This window comes from Heptranchias perlo, chromosome 12 (genome assembly GCF_035084215.1).
Source record: "Heptranchias perlo isolate sHepPer1 chromosome 12, sHepPer1.hap1, whole genome shotgun sequence".
In the NCBI taxonomy this organism is placed as follows: Eukaryota; Metazoa; Chordata; class Chondrichthyes; order Hexanchiformes; family Hexanchidae; genus Heptranchias; species Heptranchias perlo.
The window spans coordinates 37,517,890-37,543,370 of NC_090336.1; the positions used below are offsets into that span (position 1 = coordinate 37,517,890).

Consider the following 25,481-nt stretch of genomic DNA (forward strand, 5'->3'; position numbering starts at 1 on the left):
ACCGTTAAAACTAAAATGCAACACTTCCCCACCCCCCCCCCCACCTTGGTTTATGACACCTCCATTAACAATTACATGGTTATAAATATGAAAGATTATTTGCTTAGACAACAAACAGAGAAAGCAGTTATCACAGTGTTAAGAAATTGAACATTCCAGGCAAGGGCAATGATACGCAGTTTAATAGATGATAATGAAGATAAAGCTGTAATCCAAGCATGGACTTCCAATTGGGACAAACCAGCTCACGTTTATAATCTGAACCCTGAAATGATGTCACAGCCTTTGGGCATTCTTTCCTTGTATATATTTCCATGCACGGAATTTGACATGAAAACTTTTGTTTTGTTTTAAGGTACAGTTAAGGATATACAGGTGAGTTTTATATAACCTCTTTTGTGAGCAGATTACTGCAGGTTTGAAGAAAAAATAACTTGCTGTACATAATCAGAAAATTTCAGGCACAGCACAAATGTTATGTTTCAATCATACAAGCAAACATAAAAAGCTACCTGCCATAATCTACGGTTGCAGGAGGCATTTACTCTGTAGCTACCAATCTGAAACTGGTATATGAAGTTCACTTTCCAGCCTGCCAAAACTATGTTTACATTGCTTGGCTCTTGACTGGCTGGAAATCTAACTGTCCTGCCTAGGAGAGAGATCTGTGCCTGCGCTGATACAAACATGCACAGAATTTTCTCCCAACAGTTAGAAATTTAACTGGAGTGGGAAGTGCACCGTAGATATTTAAACTGAGGTAGGTTTAAAAAGGCACCAGGAGGTCCAATTTGAGCACGCTGTAAACCTGGATGGACACAGTAGTAGGTTTACATTCTACGCAGTGTCAAATTGAAGTGGTGAGTGTCTCCCTTCTCCAAGGAACCTCACTCCACTTTGTTCTGGAATCCAATCATGTGCTGATTGGGATTTACATTGCTAGTTTGGCATTGGTGCAAAGCGATTTCTGCTTCATACGAACACTAAAATTGCATCTTTAAACAGCTGGACAGGTTTTTTTGTAAGAATTGTACAGTTTAACAACAAACTGCAGGTATTTCACTGTGGATTTATTGCATCCAAAGTGTGATACTAACAGCATACTTCCTGTGGGTTTTTTTCGGTCAATTATGTGGCAGAATGTCACGCCTTACTTGCAACTAGATTAATGAACTGAATAGGAACCCCCAATTGTTTTAGTTTTAACTGGTATGAATATTCGCTTTTTGTGGCTATTTTTCTATGGGCAATGCTGGGAATTCTAAACTTTTCAATTCATAGCACATTAAGCTTAATTTTTTTTTTAAAAAGGAACATTCTTACACTTTTACAGTTAATTTTAAATCAGGCTATCAGTTGCACTACGGGAGCCTGATTTAAATATGTTTATAGGGCTTTCCACTTCAACACTAAATTCTTGATGTTTATACATGCATATTTTTAACTTCTATTTAAAACATTTCTCTCATTAATATCATTAATATCTCTTCTTTGTAGGTGACATTAATAACATAGGTGACATTAATAACATATTGATGCATTTATATGGAAGTTCTCTTATTTTAATAAAGGTGTTACCCATTCATATTAAAGGGTTAATGCTTTTCTTAGTGCACTTTCACGTGAACGTGTTCTTTACTAATGACACACCGCATGAACTCAACCCCACATTCTTCCTATGGCATTCATTTTCTCTACGTAAGGGGAAAGCTTAGCAAATTACTCCCAAGCCCTTGACAAAGGCACGCCTTAGGTGGGTACAAGAAAATGCATAAGAGATCCCTGTGAAATTAGGTCTCCAAATTCCCCATTTCCCTTCTGGAGAACCACTTGACCTCCATTCAGCATCATCCTGTAATGATACAGTTTAATCAGGAGCTTGCCATGTGGGGAAATCACAGGATATAGATTCACTCCTATCACCCCATTACTCTGAGATGGAGCTGCAATGTGCTATGCCACCAAATTACCCCTTATTTAGGTGGCTCACCACCACCTTCTCAAGGGCAATTAGGGATGGGCAATAAATACTGGCCTTGCCAGCGACGCCCACATCTCATGAACAAATTTTTTAAAATTTAAAACAGAATGGATTAATGTGATGTAATCATTGATATTCCTCACAATGAGGCAATTATTCTTATCATGCAGTTAACTTATCCCAATCAACTTTAGCTATGAAATGAATAGCAGCAACTACCAGGGAAGCATGGACTCCTGCCCAGATGCCCAACATTTTTGCTCCACTCGACTGTTATCCAGATCGAGTATATCCAGTGCCTCCGCTGATATATGGAGTACTCCATGGTAGTAAAATAGTAAAAAAGAGAGTTAGGGAAGAGGATAAAAACTTCTTGTTCTTCTCCAACAGAAATAAAATTCCCATTGTTCAATTTTGGAGTTGCAGTGATGGATTGTGATGAACTACCACCTAAGGCTATTCTGCTCTCCACCTGAAGGAAGGGAACGTTGTGGGCTGAAGCCCAACAAGAGGCCACAATCTGTTTACTGATAAAAATGTTACACAATATATAAAAAAAAATTGAGGAGAACAGAAATTCAAATTTCCCAAATGAAGAGTTTGAAAGCTCATGAATCACCAACAGAAATGATAAATTCTTGCATAATACTTTGATTTTGAACACAATGGCCCCGATATTTATGGGGAGGGTGCGTGGTAGCGCGGGGGAAACCTGGCAAGGCTGGGACACAGGTCCTTTTGAATTTAACGGCAGGGCCTCGTTGTAATTTTTTTCTTCCATTTCCCACCTGGCAGCCGGCCAAATTGACAGGCTGGCTGGCTGCTGAGAGGGAGAACCAGTGGCAGGAGGCCACAGCCAGGGACCCTTGGGGATGGTCCCCAGCAATCGGGAGGGGAGCAGGCTGCAGATTGGGGCTTGGGAGGTGGGGGGCGGGTCGGCTGTGATCGCGGGCTGCAGATCAGGGCTCGGTGGGAGGGGAGTTTGCTGATTGGGGCAGGGGCTAGAGAGAGGCCGCGATCAGCAGAAGGGAGGCTGAGGTCTTCCTCGAGGGGTCCAGGGAAGCACTCCTGCTCCTTCTGGCCCACAAGAAGTGCTATAAAAAGCACTTACATTCTGGAGCCGGCAGCTCCTGCCTCCATTTCGCTGCCCGGTTTCCTGAGGCCTGAGAAGCCTGCGCAGCAGCAGTTAATTTTAAATCAGGCTATCAGTTGCACTACGGGAGCCTGATTTAAATATGTTAATGAAGTGTCCCACCTCTCTAGGAAGGGACACTCGCACGGCATGTTACCCACCGCCGTAACAATGCTGGCAGGTGCGTACGCGATGGTTTGGGATTGGGTTTGACGTTGACGGGTTTAACCCTCCCCCCCCCCCCCCCACCCCCAGTTACTATCAAGGCCAACCAGCATGTTATATACTTCATAGAATCATACAGCACAGAAGGAGGCCATTTGGCCCATCATGCCAGTGCCGGCTCTTATAAGGAGCTATCCAATTAGTCTCACTCCCCTGCTCCTTCCCCATAACCCTGCAAAATTTTCCTTTCAAGTATTTATCCAATTACCTTTTGAAAGTTACTATTAAATCGGCTTCCACCACCCTTTCAGGCAGCGCATTTCAGATAACAACAACTCGCTGCATAAATTTTTTTACCCTCATGTCGCCTCAGGTTCTTTTGCCAATTACTTTGGAACGTTAATCAAACATTTACTGTTGTATTTTAATGTAGAAAAACTCAAAGATGTCTGTGAGCCCATCTGAACTAACTGACAGCTTTTTTTAAAAAGTCACTCAATAGGCCCTTATGTAGCAGGGTGACTGCAGCTATCAACCCATTCCCACGAGACTATTGGATACAAAGTCTAATAATCCAGACTTCAGTGCTGCATCATGCATCAACTTCAATTTGAAATGTATTGCAAGGTTATATTGCCTACGCAGGTCAACAACATCTTGCATTTATATGGCACCTATAGAAAAATGTTCCAAGGTACTTCACAGAGGCATATTTGGACAAAAATGTTTGCCGAGCCAAAGGAAATATTAGGAGAGGGACCAAAAACTTTGTCAAAGAGGTAGGTCTTAAAGAGGGCCTTAAAAGAGGAGAAGGAGGGGAGAGGCGGAGGGGTTTAAAGGAGGGAATTCCAGAGCATGGGGCCTAAACGGCAGAAGACACGGACACCAATGGTGGGGCCAAGAGATCAGGAATGCATAAGAGGCCAGAGTCACAAGAACGGCGAGATCTGGAGGGGTTGTAGGACTGGAAGAGGTTACAGAAAAAGGGAGGGGGGAGGCCATGAAACAATTTAAACACAAGTATGAGAATTTTAAATTGGATGCATTGGGGGACTGAGAGGCAATGTAGATCAGCAAGGACAGGAGTGATGTTTGAGTGGGATTTGGTGCAGGATAGGTTACGGGCAGCAGAGTTCTGGATGAGCTGAAGTTTACAGATGATTGAGGATGGGAGGTCAGCCAGGAGAGCATTGGACTAGTCGTGTCTGGAGGTGTCAAATGCACGGTTGAGAGTTTCAGCAGCAGATTGGCAGAGGTGGAGGTGGTTAATATTATGGATGGTGAAGTAGCCAGTCCTTGTGCTGGAGAGATATCAGCTCGGAAGCTCTTCATGTGGTCGATGGGAACAGGATAAGGTTGTGAACAGTCTGGTGCAATCTGAGACAGTGGCCGGGGAGTGGGATAGAATCGATAACGAGGGTACGTAGCTTGTGGTGGGAGCCAAAGACAGTCGCTTCGGTCTTACCAATCTTTAGCTAGAGGAACAAGAGGTTGGAGAGTTTTCAAGGACAGAACGATCCAGGGTAGGTTTTTTTTCTGATGATGGCAGTTTTGAAAGGGAAGGGTACAGTACCCGAGCACAGGGAACCATTTACAATATCAGCTAGCATAAGGGCCAGGAAGGGAAGTTGGGTGGTCAGCTGTTTCGTGAGAATGGGGTCAGGGAGCATGAGGTGGGTCTCATGTACAAGATGAGCTCAAAGAAAGCATGAGTGGAGCCAGGAGAGAAACTACAGAAGGACACAGGGTCAGTGCTCGGGCAAGGGGACAGGCAGGAAGCAGCAGAGACAGCTGAAATGGATGGTCTCAATCTGAGTGACAAAGTCCATGAGCTCCTCCCATTTGTTATTGGAGGTAAGGATGGAGGTGGCAGGGAAGAAGGGTTTAAAGAGATGGCTGGTAGTGGAAAGAAGGCGGTGGGGGTTATCTTTGCTTTCCAGGATAATCCTGGCGTATTGGGCACTTTTGGCAGAGAAGAGTGAGGCCCAATAGTGCTTGATGTGATCTAGGCCAATCTGGTGATGGACGACTAAACCAGCTGTGTGCCAGATAAGCTCAAGTCTTCAACCATTGGACATAAAGAAATGAAGATGGGGGCCATACCAGTGAGAACAACCAGGAGAGGCGACTGTAAAGATATTGGGGACAAGGGCATCAAAAGGTGAGTGAGTGATTGAGCAGAATGAAAGTTGCAGAAGTATTGCGGCAAATAGAAAGCCAAAGGCTAGGCAGTTAGGAATGTGGAAGTGCAGTTTTAAGTAACAAGGAAGAATTTATTCTGGGGTGGATGCAGTGGGGTACGGGAATAGGGGAGGTGAGAGGTACAAGGAAGTGGTTGGAGTCTGTGATTGAGACCATGGGTGTAGAGAGGTCACATGATATGATACAGTCGAGGGTGTGGCCATGAATATGGATAGGAGAGTTTACATTGGGGGGTGGGGGGAAGGGGTTAAAGGAGAACAGGAGGGCAGTGAAATTAGAGGATAGAGGACAAAGGACAAGGTGAACTGAAATGGAGATTGAAATCACTAAGAATGAGTTGTTGCTCAGTATGGAGGGTGAAGGAGGAAAGAAGGCTATATCGAGAAGGAATTTGGCATGCGGCTTTGGGGAGGGGAGAGGGGTGGAAGAAGGTGACATGCTTGAAGGAGGAGAACGTGCCAGAGGAAGAGACTTATACTTTTCAAGAAATGAAAACTCAAAACTGAGTCTCACTTTGACCATAGCAGCAAAATAAAACTGAATTTACAGAATCTTATGCTTAAATCTTTAAATGGGCAAAAACATGAATGTAAACACAAACAGCCTTTTACTTTTTATTATCCTCACATAATTTTATAAATTCAAAAGATAAAAGGACTCTTTGTATAATATTGTTTCTATGACTCTAAAATTATCCAGCATTAAAAATTTGAGAGAAAAAGAAACGGTCACTAATGTAGCAAAAAGTACTGTTTCAAATGCTATGGAAGATAATGTTCATGGGAATAAGAAACCTGCTTAGAATTCCGAATATTTTGAAAGAGACACTGTGCTTATTTTTTGCTGTTATATTTCATTGATTTTAGAAGGGAATTTTACATGATAGACATAAATTCTGTAGGCTGCAGTGTACAATGTAAATCAATATAAGCTGCTAACTTTAATTTGTTTTGAAATGGAGCTTGAGCACACCATTTAAATGATTATTGATTAAGACTGCATTAATAATAGTCACACTTCAGTGCTGAAAATTCCAGTTAAATTACATTTGTAGAATTAATTTCAGTCAGGAGTGACGAGAAAAATGGGAGAACATCCCACAAGTTGACAAAGATGCTTTTTCATCCTTCTCTGCACCACTTCACGTTTGACAGGTGACAAGACCGTTTATAATATAGTAACAAATGTGCCAATTTATCAGCCTAACGCAAACAAATGTAAAGAGCAATCTCAGTTCCCCCAAGCCCTGCCAGAGCTCCTTGCTATTCCTTTCCCATTTGTCTATTTGCTAATCAGATTAGTACAATGTGTCATTGTTTCATCCAAATTCTCTGTCAACACCGCTGGGAACTCTTGTCCTTTCCACTCACTAACTGTGTAATGAAACAGGCCATGAACAACATGGTTCCAAAGCTATTCTTCCTGTCCTTTAAATGTAGGAAAGAACGTCAACAATGTAATACTTACTGCCTGAATGGAACTAATTTCCAGCATTCATTTATGCTATGCTTGGATCTGATGTGATGCGGGCATTGAGAAGGGGTTGTTTATTTTACAATCTGTGCCTTAGTTTTAACTTACAACTAATGTGCCAGGAAGCTGTTAAGGTTACAGAGTGAATGCACAATGTTGGCACTTTTCATTAGGCAGACTAAGTGTTTCAAGACTGTGGATGCATCAATGAGTTTGAGTCTCAACAACCACCATTCATTACAATGAATGCATGTTTTCAAACAATGTTGATCTTTTGTTAGATTTTTAACTCAAATAGAAAGAACATGCAACATTTTGAACTTAATGCACCACAAAGACACAAGAATTATAGTTGCCACAAGATTTTTACAAACACAACAATGTAGAAAGAAAGTTGAGGATAATACTACCCCTTTGAAATGATTCTCAAAATGTATTTTTCCCTTCTCCTTTCTGTTTCACTCAAGCACTCTGCCTGGAACACTGGCAGTCAAACTGTTTCCAGATTCTCATCAATGCTGGTTTAGAACTAATTGCACAAAGGTATGTGGGAATGGCTCAGGATGATTCTTCAATATTCTTTGTGGTAAGGTATTTGACCTCCACTTAATACAGTCCCATGACTAAGGTTGGTAACATGCAGATTTCTGGTATGTGAATCCAATCTGATCACTTCACTACTGTGCCTACACAAAAAAAAAATTCAACTGATCCAAATTTAGCATATACGTGGCATTTTCTCTCATAGTAAAGTCTATTCTGTATCATATTTTGCTTCATTTCATAAATGGAGTTACACGTGATAAAAATATTTTGTTCTTACCCCACTTTGGCAGAAATGCAGGGTATAGAATAAGGAATTCAAGCAGTAGGCTTACTTTCCAAAGTAATCTTATAGATTTGCATACAAGGCAAACCCTAAAAATTCGATCCAAAAATCTCCCAAGAAACCCATGACATGAGCCAACAACAACTAACCTTACAAAACTTCTATCCACCAAAATTCTCACATCCATGTCAGCTGGCATTCACAAATACATTTTCTCGCTATTCTTTCTCATTTCAATCACCACATTCTTATCAGCAGTTGGTCCTGCTTTACTTCAGTCCTGGCTCCCACTGTTGATTTGAAATCTTCTCCTATTGTATCTTTCCTACTGGGTTGTCTTCAATTTTAAATCTGCAGTGGGAGTCTGGATTGAAGTTGTGAGTCAGGAGGGAAAGTTATAATTTAAATATCACAAAGCTGATGGAGCAAAGTGCAGCTACAGCTGACAACTACAGCTGATAGGATTGGTATGGTGGTGGCACTGCACTGAGTCTTTGCCAACTGTGCTATTAGGAAGAAAATCAGCATGAGAGTATCGTGGAGGGTAGACATGACCTGTATATTCTCATCACCTACTCCTTCCATTCCACCACTTGCGACTGATCATTCAGCCACTATGGTCCTACCATCTGGCAATCTGTATGCAGTTCCCTCTACTTTCCTCCCTAACTACAAAATCCTCCTCAAACTTCTCCTGTTTATGTCAGTTGCCCATCCAAGCATCTCCCCCTTTCTCCTATCCTTATTATAAAGTACACTGAGGAGCAAATGTAAGTAGGTGTTGTTTTGCAAGATGATTCACCCTACTTTTAACTCCAAAACAGAGACATAAATTTCTTGCCTTGTATGCAAATACACAACGTGTGTCTTTACACTATGAGATTGATCTTAATGGTACATCCTTTCTCCACTTCTAAGCTCCAATATTCAAAACAAAAATTAAAAAATGACATTCTGGAAAATCCTGCCCAGAAAGTTTCTTTGTCATTATTATTAATACAAGCTTTTAAGAGGAAATTTTGTTTTACAAATGTCCAATTAAATCTTGTACTGTAATACAGGAAAGGAAGACTTCAAAAAAATTGTTGCAAGCACCAAGTGTATGCCAGCCTGACAATTCTACATATATTTCACATATAAAGTGGGAGTGCAATTTTCAGTCCAAATGTATTCCATTATGGGTGTAAATTCAAAATGAGAATCCTCCGATAATAAGGTCATACACAAATTATGCAATATAAATTTTATGCATATTCAAGTTATCAATTTGAACGTATTTATACAAAATGTAATGAAATTTATCAAAAAGAAAAATTAGCATATTGAAACTACAAAATTCTACAATCAGAATAAAGTTAGATCACACCTGTAAAAAAAAACTTCAGAACCACACAATGTATATTTGATGAAATTGTTAAACAACTTTCATTTATATAGCACTTTTAACCGAGTAAAACATCCCATGGCGCTTCACAGGAGCGTTATCTGTTAATGAATACATGAATATTTAGAATTTATGTTCTTTTATATTGCAAAGATTTGAAACAAGAAAGGTATGTAAAAATAAACTATATAAGCAAATAGTGTGCACTATGAGGAGAGTGCTGATGAATGTTGAGTGCTGGACAATTATAATAGTGCAAATATGAGGACTAAAGTATGGACATGAAAAATCTCATCGTAAACAAACTACTTGAGAAATTATTTTTCAGAAGTCGTGTTTTACTTTTAGAATGTTTACTTAAAAATAAATGTGTTTGGAATTACTAGTTTTGTTCAAATGTTATGCTAAATAACTATTAATGAAAAACTTCACTTTTTCCCTTTAGTAATTAGGTGCCATACCTAACTGTTTGGTGTAGAAACATAGAAAATAGGAGCAGGAGCAGGCCATTCGGCCCTTCGAGCCTGCTCCACCATTCAATATGATCATGGCTGATCCTCTATCTCAATACCATATTCCCGCGCTCTCCCCATACCCCTTGATGCCTTTTGTGTCTAGAAATTTATCTAGCTCCTTCTTAAATATATTCAGTGACTTGGCCTCCACAGCCTCCTGTGGTAGAGAATTCCACAGGTTCACCACCCTCTGAGTGGAGAAATGTCTCATCTCAGTCCTAAATGTCCTACCCCGTATCCTGAGACTGTGACCCCTCGTTCTGGACCCCCCAGCCAGGGGAAACATCTTCCCTGCATCCAGTCTGTCTAGCCCTGTCAGAATTTTATATGTTTCAATGAGATCCCCTCTCATTCTTCTAAACTCGAGTGAATACAGGCCGAGTCGACCCAATCTCTCCTCATAGGACAGTTCTGCCATCCCAGGAATCAGTCTGGTGAACCTTCACTGCACTCCCTCTATGGCAAGTATATTTTTTCTTAGGTAAGGAGACCAAAACTGCACACAATACTCTAGGTGTGGTCTCACCAAGGCCCTGTATCACTGCAGTAAGACATCCTTGCTCCTGTACTCAAATCCTCTTGCAATGAAGGCCAACATACCATTTGCCTTCCTAACTGCTTGCTGCACCTGCATGTTTGCTTTCAGTGACTGGTGTACAAGGACACCCAGGTCCCTTTGTACATCATCATTTCCCAATCTATCACCATTTAAATAATACGCTGCCTTTCTGTTTTTCCTTCCAAAGTGGATAACTTCACATTTATCCACATTATACTGTATCTGTATTTGCCCACTCACTCAACTTGTCTAAATCGCCTTGAAGCCTCTTTGCATCCTCCTCACAACTCACAATCCCACCTAGTTTTGTGTCGTCAGCAAACTTGGAAATATTACATTTAGTTCCTTCATCCAAATCATCGATATATATTGTGAATAGCTGGGGCCCAAGCACTGATCCCTGCGGTACCCCACCAGACCCATTTATTCCTACTCTCGTGTATAAGGTCTCAGGAGATTGGAAGTAATAAAACTAAACAAATCTTAGATGAAGGCCACTTAATTTCTGAAGACTTGTTTCATTCAAGCATAATTCAAACCAGTGAAAGTATGCTCTCCCCTTTTCTCCCAAACTACAAAAATTAAGTTGGGCATATCAATAGGATTTCTTACCTTCTTTACAAATTTTTCCATCTTTTTCCAGCTGGACACCAGTTGGGCAGGCACATCTGAAGAATGGTTCTTTTGGGGACAGCAGACATAAGTGGGAACATCCTCCATTAATTTCATCACATGGGATAGGAACTGCAAAGATTGGGTGAAAGGGGAAAAAAAATGAACACCACCTTTTCCAGTGATGGAATCAAATTTAACAAACTGCCTTAACATTTAAGTTAGAGATCAAGTATACATCTCCTACACTAAATGTGCCTGGTTCTTGACTAATTTTCCCGACTTCTTGGTTTTTCCCTCTCTTTTTTCAATCAATTTTTACCTTCCTCTCCTTTTCTGAAGGCACTGACTCCTTGCTGTTGTAAGACAGCGACAAGGACACTGTAATTGGCCTTAGTGACCCAGGTTAGAGAAGAAAAAAAAATCAGCCAAGCTTTTCATTCCCGCTCACTGTCCAGTGACTCCCTCCAGTACCATACACAAGTGACGGTTCTTTATGTGCGAGCCTTGCGAATAAATGTCAATGGATTATTCAGCTGTGCAGTGCATCTCACCAAACCCCATCCTATCCATACACATACACTTTCCAGAGTTTGTTCGACAAGGGTCAGGAGTGGGAATCTTGGCTGATTTCTCACTCCCTCTTATCTGGAGTGCTGAGGCCAACTGCAACATCCTTATCACTGTCTAATTCAGTACAGATTTACACAACAAATTTGGAACCTTTTTGTTTTGTGTGGCTCAGAACCTCACTAACTTAACTGGTCCTAATTTTTGATATGGCCCTCTCCTTTCCTCTACTCTGCCTGTTCAGGATGTGTTCACATATTGATCTACCAGGGGAATGACTTCTATTCCCATTTCTAACAAGAACCCAAATAAAATGGGATCAAATATACACAATTTTTTTCTCCGTTTTAAAAGACACCTTTGGCTGCACTCAAACTGCAGACTTGGCTTTTCTACTGCATTAAACCCGACTTTCCTAATTAAGATCCAAATATCCTTGGAACAGGAAGGCTGGAAGTGACTCACAAAACTGAAAATGTGCAAGAATGGTGTGATGAAAGAGATTAGCTTTATGTGGCATGACAAAGAACAATTTTATTTAATTGCTGTGTTACCAAATTAAAGTTTTTTCAAATAAAGTACTGGCTTTTTTTGGATGGGCATTCTCAATTTTGGATTCGGATTGTGTTGATATTGACTTGCTCACTTCAACCTGAATGTTTTTTAAAATGTGAATCTACCTGAAGTGCACAACAGCTTAAGGGAGATGAATATTTCACCACATCATAACAAATCCTACTCTGAAGGGACCTGAAATTAACACTGAACAGAAACATGTCCATTTGACCCCCCCCCAACATAAAATGGGATGCCTGTTTTTCTCCTTAATTAACAGTACACTAATGAACATGAATATGTATGATTCCTGAGAATGAGTTTTCATTTGCAGGTCATCAATTATAGAGCATTCTCCAGATATTTCATTAAAAGAGGAACTTGAGTTTCATCACCAAAGTGTTTTGCTACACAACATCAGGGGATTTTTTGGGGATTGATTTACCTAGGCTTTCACTGAAAGCAAGAGTCTTGGCAGTGTTCATAGTTATTAATGAGCTTTTCACACAGGCTATCATACAGACATTTTGAGACTGGAATGGGAATTGTTGGGGGGGGGGGGGGGGGAGGGTGGAAATGGAAACATGAAGCAAAGAGAACCTTTAACATGTTACTGATTACTGTACTCTGCTCTGTAGTTGTTCTTAGTGGCGAATCTGAAAATTTAAGCCAGCCATTTTTCAAGTTATGTATACTGAAAATCAAGCAAACTTGATTGCATCAACTTGATTAAATGGCTGGCTAAAATAACCTAAAAAGACACTGGATAATTTAATTTTTGAGATGTGCCTAGCTAGTTTACATATCCTAGCTTAGAGAAGTTGCAATGGATACTAATGTTCTGTTGTAACGTCTGAAATGGGACAGGAAAAAATATATCCCAAATTTGGAAGAAGTTTTCAAGCTTAGATGCTCACATTTTAGATCATTCTTTTCATTCATTGCCATCCTAGCTGTACAAGTCAGACTAGCTACAAAAGAGAGAATATTTTAGCAGGTAAGGGTCAAAATTGCAATGGAGTAGAAATTCAACTCATGGCGTAAAAATCAGTATTAAATCTCCAACTTTTGTGTCATGATCTGCCGCTTCCGAACAGCACTGGAGGTGCTCCGGACGCCATATTGGCTCAGCCTGAAACAGGTGATTGGCTCCTTAAATATGCGAATTAGAGTCTTACACCGGTTGAAGGACCCCGAATGCGAAATTCTCACGCACACTCCACCTAGTTTTACCAGGCAATGAGATCAGTAGTAGGGAAAATGCTCGGATCCATTATTGAAGACGTGATAACAGGGCACTTAGAAAACCCTAATATGATTAGGCAGAGTCAACACAGTTATGAAAGGGAAATTGTGTTTGACAAATCTATTCGAGTTTTTTGAGGGTGTAACTAGCAGGGTAGATAAGTGGGAACCAGTGGATGTCGGATATTTGGATTTTCAAAAGACATTCGATAAGATGCCACACAAGAGGCTGTTACACAAGATTAGTGGTAATATATTAGCTTGGATTGAGGATTGGTTAGCGGACAGAAAACAGAGAGTAGAAATAAATGGGTCATTTTCAGGTTGGCAGGTTGTAACTACTGGGGTGCCGCAAGGATCAGTGCTTGGGCCTCAGCTGTTTACAATGCTGAGGGGACCGAGTGTAATGTATCCAAGTTTGCTGATGATACATAGCTAGGTGGGAAAGTAAGACGTGAGGAGGCTGCAAAGGGATATAGATGGGTTAAGTGAGTGGGTGAGAAGGCGGCAGGTGGAGTTTAATGTGGGGAAATGTGAAATTATCCACTTTGGAAGGAAGAATAGAAAAACAGAATATTTTTTTAAAAGGCGAGAGACTAAGAAATGTTGGTAGTCAGAGGGATTTGGATGTCCTTGTACACAAATCACAAAGTTAACATGCAGGTACAGCACTTAGGAAGGCAAATGGTATGTTAGCCTTTATTGCAAGGGGTCTGGGGTATAAGAGCAAGGAGGTCTTGCTGCAATTATATCGGGCTCTGGTGAGACCACACCTGGTGCACTGTGTACAGTTTTGGTCTCCTTACCTAAGGAAGGATATACTTGCCTTAGAGAGGGTGCAACGAAGGTTCACTAGATTGATTCCTGGGATGAGAGGGTTGTCCTAAGAGCAGAGATTGAGTAGAATGGGCCTATATTCTCTGGAGTTTAGAAGAATGAGGGGTGATCTCATTTAAACATATAAAATTCTTAAAGGGCTTGACGGGGTAGATGCTGAGAGGCTATTTCCCCTGGCTGGAGAGCTTAGATCCAGAGGTCATAGTGTCAAGATATGATGTCGGCCATTTAGGACCGGGGTCGAGGAAAAATTTCTTCACTCAGAGGGTTGTGAACCTTCAGAATTCTCTACCCCAGAGGGCTGTAGATGCTCAGTCGTTGAGTATATTCAAAACTGAGATTGATAGATTTTTGGATACTAACGGAATCAAGGGATATAGGGATAGGGCAGGAAAGTGGAGTTGAGGTGGAAGATCAGCCATGATCTTGTTGAATGGTGGATCAGGTTCAAGAGGCCACATAGTCTACTCCTGCTCCTGTTTCTTACGAGTGGCCTCTCTGGCCATCATCCTTAAAGGGGATGTTCAAAAAAATCCCAGAAAATTTTTAGTTTTTATTTCTGTGCTCCTTCTGGGCCCACAAAAGAAACTCTGGCCCGATGCTGGCCTGTTTGAAGGCCCTCCCTGAGATCAGCCCCCACCCCACCCCAATCCAACCTGCCAGCCAGCTCAGCATAGAAACTGGTTGATTTCATGCCCTTCCCTAGTGACATTTAAATGAGGCCTTAAGACGAATTTGGCTCAGGCATCAAGCCGGCATGGACCAGCGTGCAGACCAGTCGCCCAGTCGACTTCGCACCCGTTTTGGATGCAAATCGAATTTCCCCCTCCATGTAAACGTTTGTCTTATGGATGAATTTGCCAGTAACTAAGAGACTGTTGGTCATATCTGGGCTCATACTAAAATAATTTTCCCTATTTCCTATCAATTTATTGCCAATATAGATAGTGCTAGATTTTAAAACAAAACCAACATAAAATACTAATCCTACCAATGCCAAAACTTTGCCAATATGCTTCATGGTTTGCTCATTTTTTTAAAAACAGAAAAAATTCTGTGTTGTTTGTTTTCAAGTTAAAATTTAACAGATTTTTTTTTCCATAAACCAGTACCTCAGTTCTATATGACAATTAATGCCTTGCATGGAAACAAAAACACTTTACAACAAAGCTAACTGTATTGTTCATGACCTTGGAAAGTTCTCTCAAGAAGCAAACACACAACCGTAGCATAAAGTTGTGTGAAACTGAACTTTGCAACAATTACTCAAATATTGAAAATTATTTAATTTGCTGACCCCATGAACATTATTGTTCAATTTCAAATTTGTTAGTATTGTTTATTTAATACTTGAAAAAAGTAAAATAATGATATGCATGAATTATGGTGACCGTCTCAATTTGAGAGAATAGGGACGTATTGGTAGGTGGCCTGATAAAAAGCTTCATATTGCCCCTCGAGGATGGTCAGGCAGCTTGACATGGTTGGGTTACAGGACTGTTCAATGCTTTTTGAAGAACTTGTTTTACCTCAGGTAAGTACAGAATAGAAGAGACTTGTATTAAGAGAAATGCTGCTGGGAAGGTTAAGAGTAAAGCTCTGTCACGGATTCAATTCCCTTCCCATACCAATTTTTTTCCCTCTCTGTCTCTTGTACTGTTTAATTCTGCAGCATCCGAGTCCCAAATTCTACTCACTTATGCATTTCCAGCACGTACAGGTTGCAAGCCAATTGAAGGGGACACATATAGTAAATGCAGACGGGCACCAACAAAGCCATATTCCAGTCAGATAGAAATGGCACCACAATTAGATTTGAATCACAAGTAAACATTGAGGATCAATTTGCAAAGAGTCACAGCATCACACAATATTTGCTCCCTTTTACTTCTGTCAATGAGACTTATACGAGTTTCTCAATTTTATCCTTAGTCGTCAATACTGGAACAGCACCTAATATCTGCGTAAGTTACTCCAGCAAGATTTTCAAGTTGGTACTGCTGATACCAAATTTGAGTGCAGTCAGGTGGCAAGGACTGAAATAAAATGGGCTCAAAATTCTGATGGCACCATTCAGGTCACGGCACTTAGCTCTCTGTAAATGGCAGGGCCAGCTAATTTAAATATAGAAAGGCATTGAGACTTTCTGTGGCCTTAGATGTCAGGGATCCTACACTGAAAAGAGGAATGCTGGATGATCATCATTCACATAGAGGTGCAGCGTACCATCTCAAAGGACCCGAGACAGATGGCAGGGGTCACAGCAAAGTCCAACGCCATCCTCAGTGCCAATATCCAAGAAGGATTTAATACCATGTAGCACTACCTGGAGTGAGTGATGGCACCAGGAACATCTGCATCTGCTCCCCCTGGAAGTGACGCGCCCAGACCAGTCACTGCATCCAAAAAGTATGCTTTAATCAGTAGTCTTCAGGCCTTGGGGGACCATCTGAAGAGAATGATAACAACCAGCTTCCAAGAAATTCAGGGTGCCATCTGTCAGGGTCTGTAGGATCCAACAGATACCATTAGGACTGCCCTCCTGATCAATGGGCACTCAGATCCAGGGCCCGCACAAGTGGCATGTCTAGAATCCACCTCCATGCTGCCATTAGACAATCATGTATGCGTACGGTAGCATAGTGGTTATGTTACTGGACTAGTAATCAAGAGACAGAGACTAATAATCCGGAGTCGTGAGTTCAAATCCCGTCATGGCAGCTGGGGAATTTAAATTCAATTAATTAAATAATAAATAAAATCTGGAATTAAAATACGAGTATCAGTAATGGTGGCCATGAAACTACCGGATTGTCGTAAAACCCATCTGGTTCACTAATGCCCTTTAGGGAAGGAAACCTGCCGTCCTTACCTGGTCTGGCCAAAATGTGACTCCAGACCCACAGCAATATAGTTGATTCTAAAATGGCCTAGCAAACCACTCAGTTGTAAAATCTCGCTAAAAAAAGTCACAATAAGAATAAAACCGGACGGACCACAACGCACCGGACACGACAAAGGCAAACCAAGCCCAGTTGACCATGCAAAGTCCTCCTCACTAACATCTGTGGACTTGTGCAAAATTGAGAGAGCTGTCCCACAGACTAGTCAAGCAACAGCCTGACATAGCCATACTCACAGAATCATACCTTTCAGCCAACGTCCCAGACTCTTCCATCACCATCCCTGGCTATATCCTGTCCCACCGGCAGGACAGACCCACCAGAGGTGGCGGTACAGTGATATACAGTCAGGAGGGAGTGGCCCTGGGAGTCCTCAACATTGACTCTGGACGTCATGAAATCTCATGGCATCAGGTCAAACATGGGCAAGGAAATCTCCTGTTATTACCACCTACCGCCCTCCCTCAGCTGATGAATCAGTCCTCCTCCATGTTGAACACCACTTGGAGGAAGCACTGAGGCTAGTAAGGGCACAGAATGTACTCTGGGTGGGGGACTTCAATGTCCATTACCAAGAGTGGCTCGGTAGCACCACTACTGACCGAGCTGGCCGAGTCCTGAAGGACGTAGCTGCTAGACTGGGCCTGCGGCAGGTGGTGAGCGAACCAACATTAGGGAAAAACTTACTTGACCTCGTCCTCACTAATCTAACTGTCGCAGATGCATCTGTCCATGATAGTATTGGTAGAAGTGACCACCGCACAGTCCTCGTGGAGATGAAGTCCCGTCTTCGCACTGAGGACATCATCCAACATGTTGTGTGGCACTACCACCATGCTAAATGGGATAGATTTAGAACAGATCTAGCAGCTCAAAACTGGGCATCCATGAGACGCTGTGGGCCATCAGCAGCAGAATTGTATTCCAGCACAATCTGTAACCTCATGGCCTGGCATATTCCTCATTCTACCATTACCAACAAGCCAGGGGATCAACCCTGGTTCAACAAGGAGCGTAGAAGAGCATGCCAGGAGCAGCACCAGGCGTATCTAAAAATGAGGTGCCAACCTGATGAAGCCACAACTCAGGACTACATGCATGCTAAACAACGAAAGCAACATGCCGTAGACAGAGGTAAGCGATTCCACAACCAACGGATCAGATCAAAGCTCTGCAGTCCTGCCACATACAGTCGTGAATGGTGGTGGACAATTAAACAACTAATGGGAGGAGGCCGCTCTGTAAACATCCCCTTCCTCAATGATGGCGGAGTCCAGCACGTGAGTGCAAAAGACAAGGCTGAAGCATTTGCAACCATCTTCAGCCAGAAGTGCTGAGTGGATGATCCATCTCGGCCTCCTCCCGATATCCCCACCATCACAGAAGCCAGTCTTCAGCCAATTCGATTCACTCCACGTGATATCAAGAAACGGCTAAGTGCACTGGATACAGCAAAGGTTATGGGCCCCGACAACATCCTGGCTGTAGTGCTGAAGACTTGTGCTCCAGAACTAGCTGCGCCTCCAGCCAAGCTGTTCCAGTACAGCTACAACACTGGCATCTACCTGACAATGTGGAAAATTGCCCAGGTATGCCCTGTCCACAAAAAGCAGGACAAATCCAATCCGGCCAATTACCACCCCATCAGTCTACTCTCAATCATCAGCAAAGTGATGGAAAGTGTCGTCGACAGTGCTATCAAGCGGCACTTACTCACCAATAACCTGCTCACCGATGGTCAGTTTGAGTTCCGCCAGGACCACTCGGCTCCAGACCTCATTACAGCCATAGTCCAAACATGGACAAAAGAGCTGAATTCCAGAGGTGAGGTGAGAGTGACTGTCCTTCACATCAAGGCAGCATTTGACCGAGTGTGGCACAAAGGAGCCCTAGTAAAATTGAAGTCAATGGGAATCAGGGGGAAAACTCTCCCGTGGATGGAGTCCTAGCCAGCACAAAAGAAGATGGTAGTGGTTATTGGAGGCCAATCATCTCAGCCCCAGGACAATGCTGCAGGAGTTCCTCAGGGCAGTGTCCTGGGCCCAACCATCTTCAGCTGCTTCATCAATGACCTTCCCTCCATCATAAGGTCAGAAATGGGGATGTTCACTGATGATTGCACAGTTGTTCAGTTCCATTCGCAAACCCTCAGATAATGAAGCAGTCCATGCCTGCATGCAGCAAGACCCGGACAACATCCAGGCTTGGGCTGATAAGTGGCAAGTAACATTCGCTCCAGGCAATGACCATCTCCAACAAGAGATAGTCTAACCACCTCCCCTTGACATTCAACGGCATTACCATCACCGAATCCCCCACCATCAACATCCTGGGGGTAACCATTGACCAGAAACTGAACTGGACCAGCCACATAAATACTGTGGCTACAAGAGCAGGTCAGAGGCTGGGTATTCTGCGGCGAGTGACTCACCTCCTGACTCCCCAATGCCTTTTTTCCCATCTACAAGGCACAAGTCAGGAGTGTGATGGAATACTCTCCACCTGCCTGGATGAGTGCAGCTCCAACAACACTCAAGACGCTCGACACCATTCAGGACAAAGCAGCCTGCTTGATTGGCACCCCATCCACCACCCTAAATATTCACTCCCTTCACCACTGGCGCACTGTGTACCATCCACAGGATGCACTGCAGCAACACGCCAAGGCTTCTTCGACAGCACCTCCCAAATTCGCGGCCTCTACCACCTAGAAGGACAAGAGCAGCAGGCTCATGGGAACAACACAACCTGCACGTTCCCCTCCAAGTCACACACCATCCTGACTTGTAATATATCACTGTTCCTTCATCGTCACTGGGTCAAAATCCTGGAACTCCCTTCCTAACAGCACTGTGGGAGAACCTTCACCATACAGACTACAGCGGTTCAAGGCGGTGGCTCACCACCACCTTCTCAAGGGCAATTAGGGATGGGCAATAAATGCTGGCCTCTCCAGCGATGCCCACATCCCATGAACGAATAAAAAAAGTTTGAATTCCAGGACGCTTCCCGTGTACTGGACAACCACAGGTGCAGGAAGTGTTGTCAGATAGAGAAGCTCAAGCTCCGGGTTTCAGAGCTTGAGCAGCAGCTGGCATCACTGCAGTGTATCCGCGAAGCTGAGAGCTATGTGGCTAGCACACTTCTGAAGGTGGTCACCCCACAGCTTCAGAGAGTGCAGAGAAGGAATGGGTGACTTCCAGACAGACAAGGAGGACCAGGCAGGTAGTGCAGGAGTCCCAACTGCATCTCACTCTCTAACGTTACTGCTGATGGAAAGGGCTCCTCTGAGGAGTACAGCCTGAGCCAAGTCCACAGCACCATGAGTGGTTTAGCTATACAGATCGGCGGGGGTGGGGGGGGGCGAAGGAAGGAGGAGAAAGGCCAGGGGAGCAATAGCAGACGGTATGTCACTGAGCGGCTGCAGAACATTCTGAGGGGGGAGGGTGAACAGCCAGAGGTCATGGTCCATAAAGAGGGATGAGGTCCTGCAGGCAGCTTTTAGGGAGCAAAGAGATTAATAAGCAGGACCTCAAAACGGTGTAATCTCTGGATTACTCCCGGTGCCATGCGCTAGTGAATATAGAAATAGGAGGATAGAGTAGATGAATGCGTGGCTTGAGAGATGGTGCAGGACAGAGGGCTTTAGATTCCTGGGGCATTGGGATCAGTTCTGGGGGAGGTGGGACCTGTACAGGCCAGATGGGTTACACCTCAACAGAGCTGGGACCAATGTCCTCGTGGGGAGGTTCACTGGTGCTGTGGGGGAGGGTTTAAACCAATTTGGCAGGGGGATGGGCACCAGGATGTAGCATTGGAAAGGAGAAACAAGGTGCACAAAGGATTGGGAGGGGTAGTTAGCACTAGAGTATGAAATAGGTGGGATCAGACCAAGAGAGAATACAAGAAGGTCTAAGATAGGTTTCCAGTCCGTGTGTAAACACACGAAGCGTAGTAAACAAGGTTGGTGAGCTGCAGGCACAATTAGCCACATGGGACTATGAGGTTGGAGGCCTGGCTCAAAAAAAGGGCAGGATTAGGTACCAAATATTCCTGATACAAAGTGTTCAGGAAAGATATGGAAGGAAAGAAAGGAGGGCGGGGGGGGGGGGGCAGGGAGGGTGCGTGGCAGTGGCAGTATTGATTAAGGATGTCCTGAAGGGGTCAAGGACAGAATCTATTTGGTTCGAGTTAAGAAACAATACAGGTGCCATTACAGTACTGGGTGTACTCTATAGGTCAGCAACTAGTGGGAAGGATATAGAGGATCAAATTTGCAGGGAAATTACAGAGAGGTGCAATAGGAACATAGGAACAGGAGTAGGCCATTCAGTCCCTCGTGCCTGCTCCGTCATTTGATAAGATCATGGCTGATCTGTGATCTAACTCCATATACCTGCCTTTGGCCCATATCCCTTAATACCTTCGGTTGCCAAAAAGCTATCTATCTCACATTTATATTTAGCAATTGAGCTTGTATCAATTGCCGTTTGCGGAAGAGAGTTCCAAACGTCTACCACCCTTTGTGTGTAGAAATGTTTTCTAATCTCGCTCCTGAAAGGTCTGGCTCTAATCTTTAGACTGTGCCCCCTACTCCTAGAATCCCCAACCAGCGGAAATAGTTTCTCTCCATCCTCCCTATCCGTTCCCCTTAATAGCCATAAAGTAGTGATAATGGGGGACTTTAACTATCCTCATTATCAGCTGGGATAGTAATAGTGTAAAGGGCAAAAAGGGTGAGGAATTTTTGAATTGTGTTCGGGAGAACTTTCTTGACCAGTATGTTTCTGGCCCAACGAGGAAGGAGGCATTGCTGGGTCTGGTTCTGGTTCTGGTTCTGGGGAATGTGGGCCAAGTGGAGCAAGTGTCAGTGGAGGAACATTTAGGGAACAGTGATCATAGTATCATAAGGTTTAGATTAGCTATGGAAAAGGAGCAATCTAGAGTAAAAATACTCAATTGAAGGAGGGCCAATTTCAGCTGGATGAGAACGGATCTGGCCCGGGTAAATTGGAATCAAAGACTGGCAGGCAAACTGTAATTGAAAAATGGGCGGCCTTTCAAGAGGTGATGGTTCAAATACAGTGTAGGTATGTTCCCACGAGGGGGAAAGGTAGGGCAACTAAAGCCAGAGCTCCCTGGGTGACAAAAGAGATCGAGAGTAAGATGAAACAGAGAAAAGGGGCGTATGATGGATGTCAGGGTGATAATACAAGTGAGAACCAGGCTGAATATAGAAAGTTCAGAGGGAAACGAGAAAGGAAATAAAAGGGGCAAAGTGAGAATATGAGAATGGACTGGCGGCTAACATAGAAGGGAATCCAAAAGTCTACTGTCGGCATATAAATAGTAAACGGGTAGTACGAGGAGGGGTGGGACCGATTAGGGACTAAAAAGGAGATCTATACATGAAGGTAGAATGACTGGCTGGGGTGCTAAATGAGTACTTTGCATCTGTTTTTACCAAGGAAGAAGATGCTGCAAAGTCACAGTAAAAGAGATAGTTGATATACTGGATGGGCTAAAATTTGATAAAGAGGAGGTACTAGAAAGGCTGGCTGTACTTCAAGTAGATAAGTCACCTGGTCTAGATGAGATGCATCCAAGGTTGCTGAGGGAAGTAAGGGTTGAAATTGCAGGGTACTGGCCATAATCTTCCAATCATGCTTACATACGGGGGGGTGGTGCCAGAGGACTGGAGAATTGCAAATGTTACACCCTTGTTCAAAAAAAGGTGCAAGGATAAACCCAGCAACTATCGGTCAGTCACTTTCACCTCAGTGGTGGGGAAACTTTTAAAAATGATAATCCAGAACAAAGTTAATAGTCACTTGGACAAGTGTGGAATAATTAAGGAAAGCCAGCACAGATTTGTTAAAGACAAATTGCGTTTAACGAACTTAATTGAGTTTTTTGATGAGGTAGCAGAGAGGGCTGATGAGGGCAATACGGTTGAGGTGGTGTATATGGACTTCCAAAGGGCGTTTGCTAAAGTGCCGCATAATCGGCTTGTCATCAAAGTTGAAGCCCATTAATTAAAAGGGGCAGTGGCAACATGGATACGAAATTGGCTAAGCGACAGGAAACAGAGGGCAGTGGTGAACGGTTGTTTTTCGGACTGGAGGGAGGTATACAGTGGTGTTTCCCAGAGGTTGGTACTCGGACCACTGTTTTTCTTGATATATATTAATGATTTGGGTTTGGGTGTACAGGGCACAATTTCGAAATCTGCAGATGACACAAAACTTGGAAGTGTAGTGAACAGTGAGGAGGATAGTGACAGACTTCAAGAGGACATAGCCAGGCTGGTGGAATGGCCGGACACATGGCAGATGAAATTCAACGCAGAAAAGTGTGAAGAGATGTATTTTGGTAGGAAGAATGAGGAGAGGCAATATAAACTAAAAAGCGTACAATTCTAAAGGGGGTGCAGGAACAGAGAAATCTGGGGTTTTATGCGCACAGGTCTTTGAAGGTGGCAGGGCAGGTTGAGAACGTGGTTAAAAATGCATGCAGGATCCTGGGCTTTATAAATAGAGGCAGAGAGTACAAAAATAAGGAAGTTATGATGAACCTTTATAAAACACCGGTTCGGCCACAACTAGAGTATTGTGTCCAGTTCTGGGCACCGCACTTTCAGAAGAATGTGAAGGCCTTAAGAGAGGGTGCAGAGATTTACTGGAATGGTCCCAGAGATGAAGGACCTCAGTTACGTGGACAGACTGGAAAAGAGAAACTTTTCCCATTGGTGTAAGGGTCAAGAACCAGAGGCCATAGATTTAAGGCAACATGAGGAAAAACTTTTACACACAGCGAGTGGTTAAGATCTGGATGGTGGAGGCAGATTCAATCGTGGCTTTCAAAAGGGAATTGGATAAGTACTTGAAGGGAAAAATTTGCAGGGCTACGGGGAAAGGGCAGGGGAGTGGGACTAACTGGATTGCTCTTGCAGAGAGCCAGCACAGACGGGACGGGCCAAAGGGCCTCCTTCCGTGCTGTAACCATTCTATGATTTGATCAAAGTTTTCAAGATATTAACAGGAACTGATAATTTCTCTCTATCCACCCTATTTCCACTGTTTGGTGAGTCTAGGCCTCGGGGACATAGCCCAAAAATTACAGCCAAGACTTTCAGGAATGAAGTTAGGAAACACTTCTACATGTAAAGTGTGGTAGAAGTTTGGAACTCTCTTTCGCAAACGGCAGTTGATACTAGCTCAATTGTTAATTTTAAATCTGTGATTGATAGATTTTTGTTAATCAAAGGTATTAAAGGCGACAGCGGGTATACGGATTTAGGTCACAGATCAGCCACGATCTCATTGAATGGCTGAAAAGGCTCGAGGGGCTAAATGGCCTACTCCTGTTCCCATATCCTTATTCCTGGTCGCATTCATGTGACCTTTCCAGCCAGTTCCCTCTGACACCTACTCATGTTTGTGTCAGGAAATAGGGCCAGGCTGTGCACACAACTGCAGTGGCAATGCTGCCAGCTGAAGAGTCATGCAGGTAACTTGCCCCTTCTTTTCTACAGGCTTAAGTTTGGTGCAATTCTGGTGTAAATGGCAGAATTTCTGGGATGCAACTTTTCCCTCATTATCCTGTAATTTTCACACAGAACAAATTAGGGCGGGCGCATCTTCTACCAGCAGCCAATTCAACCAGAATTTAGTTTGTATTTTAGAACAGTCATAATTCTGGTGCATCCGACTTACACCCCAAATTCCGGTCTGCTACGCCAGAACTACACCAATTTTCCACAAAAAAGCCTGGAATTTTGACCCTATTTGAACTGTTAAGACTACTGAAGGTCAGAGTGATGAAGATTAGTACTGTACACAGGATGTGTTCCAAAACAACATTTATGAAACACAATGACAGATACTCACAATCTCCATTCAAATTGAACAATTTATCCTTACTGCACAATTGTTAATACCACATTTATATAAAATCACACTCTTTTCAAATCAGGAAAAAACTAAACAGATATGAATCTCCTAACATTTACATTTGCCTTACCACAATTCAATTTGTGCGCCAGCCAATATTGAAATTATTAGGCCAACATGTGTGCTGAGCATTTACTTGCTATAAAACCACAGGAGGAGATTTGCATGACACATTTATACTGACCGCATGCTTTTTAGCTCTGCGGAAAACCACAAGCTGAGGGAAGGAGCATTTTCTTCAAGCTCTGATCAGAGTAAGTAACTCTTCAGTGTTTAGATTCTGGGAATTGTACTGTGAACTAGCTCTAAATTCATAGCAATTTTACTGCTCTACTGTACAGAGCTTAAAATAATACACAACTTATTCCACAACAATTCCAAAAGGTAATTTAATTTTCCAGTAACTGGAGTGGCAACAACAGAATGCACACTCTCATGACAATCAAAGACTATGGAGAGCAATTTTAAAAAAGAAAGCACTGTGTTACCCAGGTACAGTAGCATAGCGTAGAAATCCAGGGGTTTACCATTGGGTGGCCAAAGCAAATTGGGGTCCGATGACTTACA

The 25,481-nt window shown here is 43.0% G+C and overlaps 1 protein-coding gene across 1 annotated transcript in view; it reads right to left on the bottom strand.

Annotated features, from left to right (window-relative positions):
• The window catches only part of LOC137327968 (low-density lipoprotein receptor-related protein 5-like), a 229,864-nt gene that overhangs the window by 117,573 nt on the left and 86,810 nt on the right, over positions 1–25,481 (bottom strand). The window contains exon 5 of the mRNA XM_067993981.1: positions 10,853–10,984. Coding sequence (XP_067850082.1) covers positions 10,853–10,984 — 132 coding nt within the window. The remainder of the gene's footprint in view (positions 1–10,852; positions 10,985–25,481) is intronic.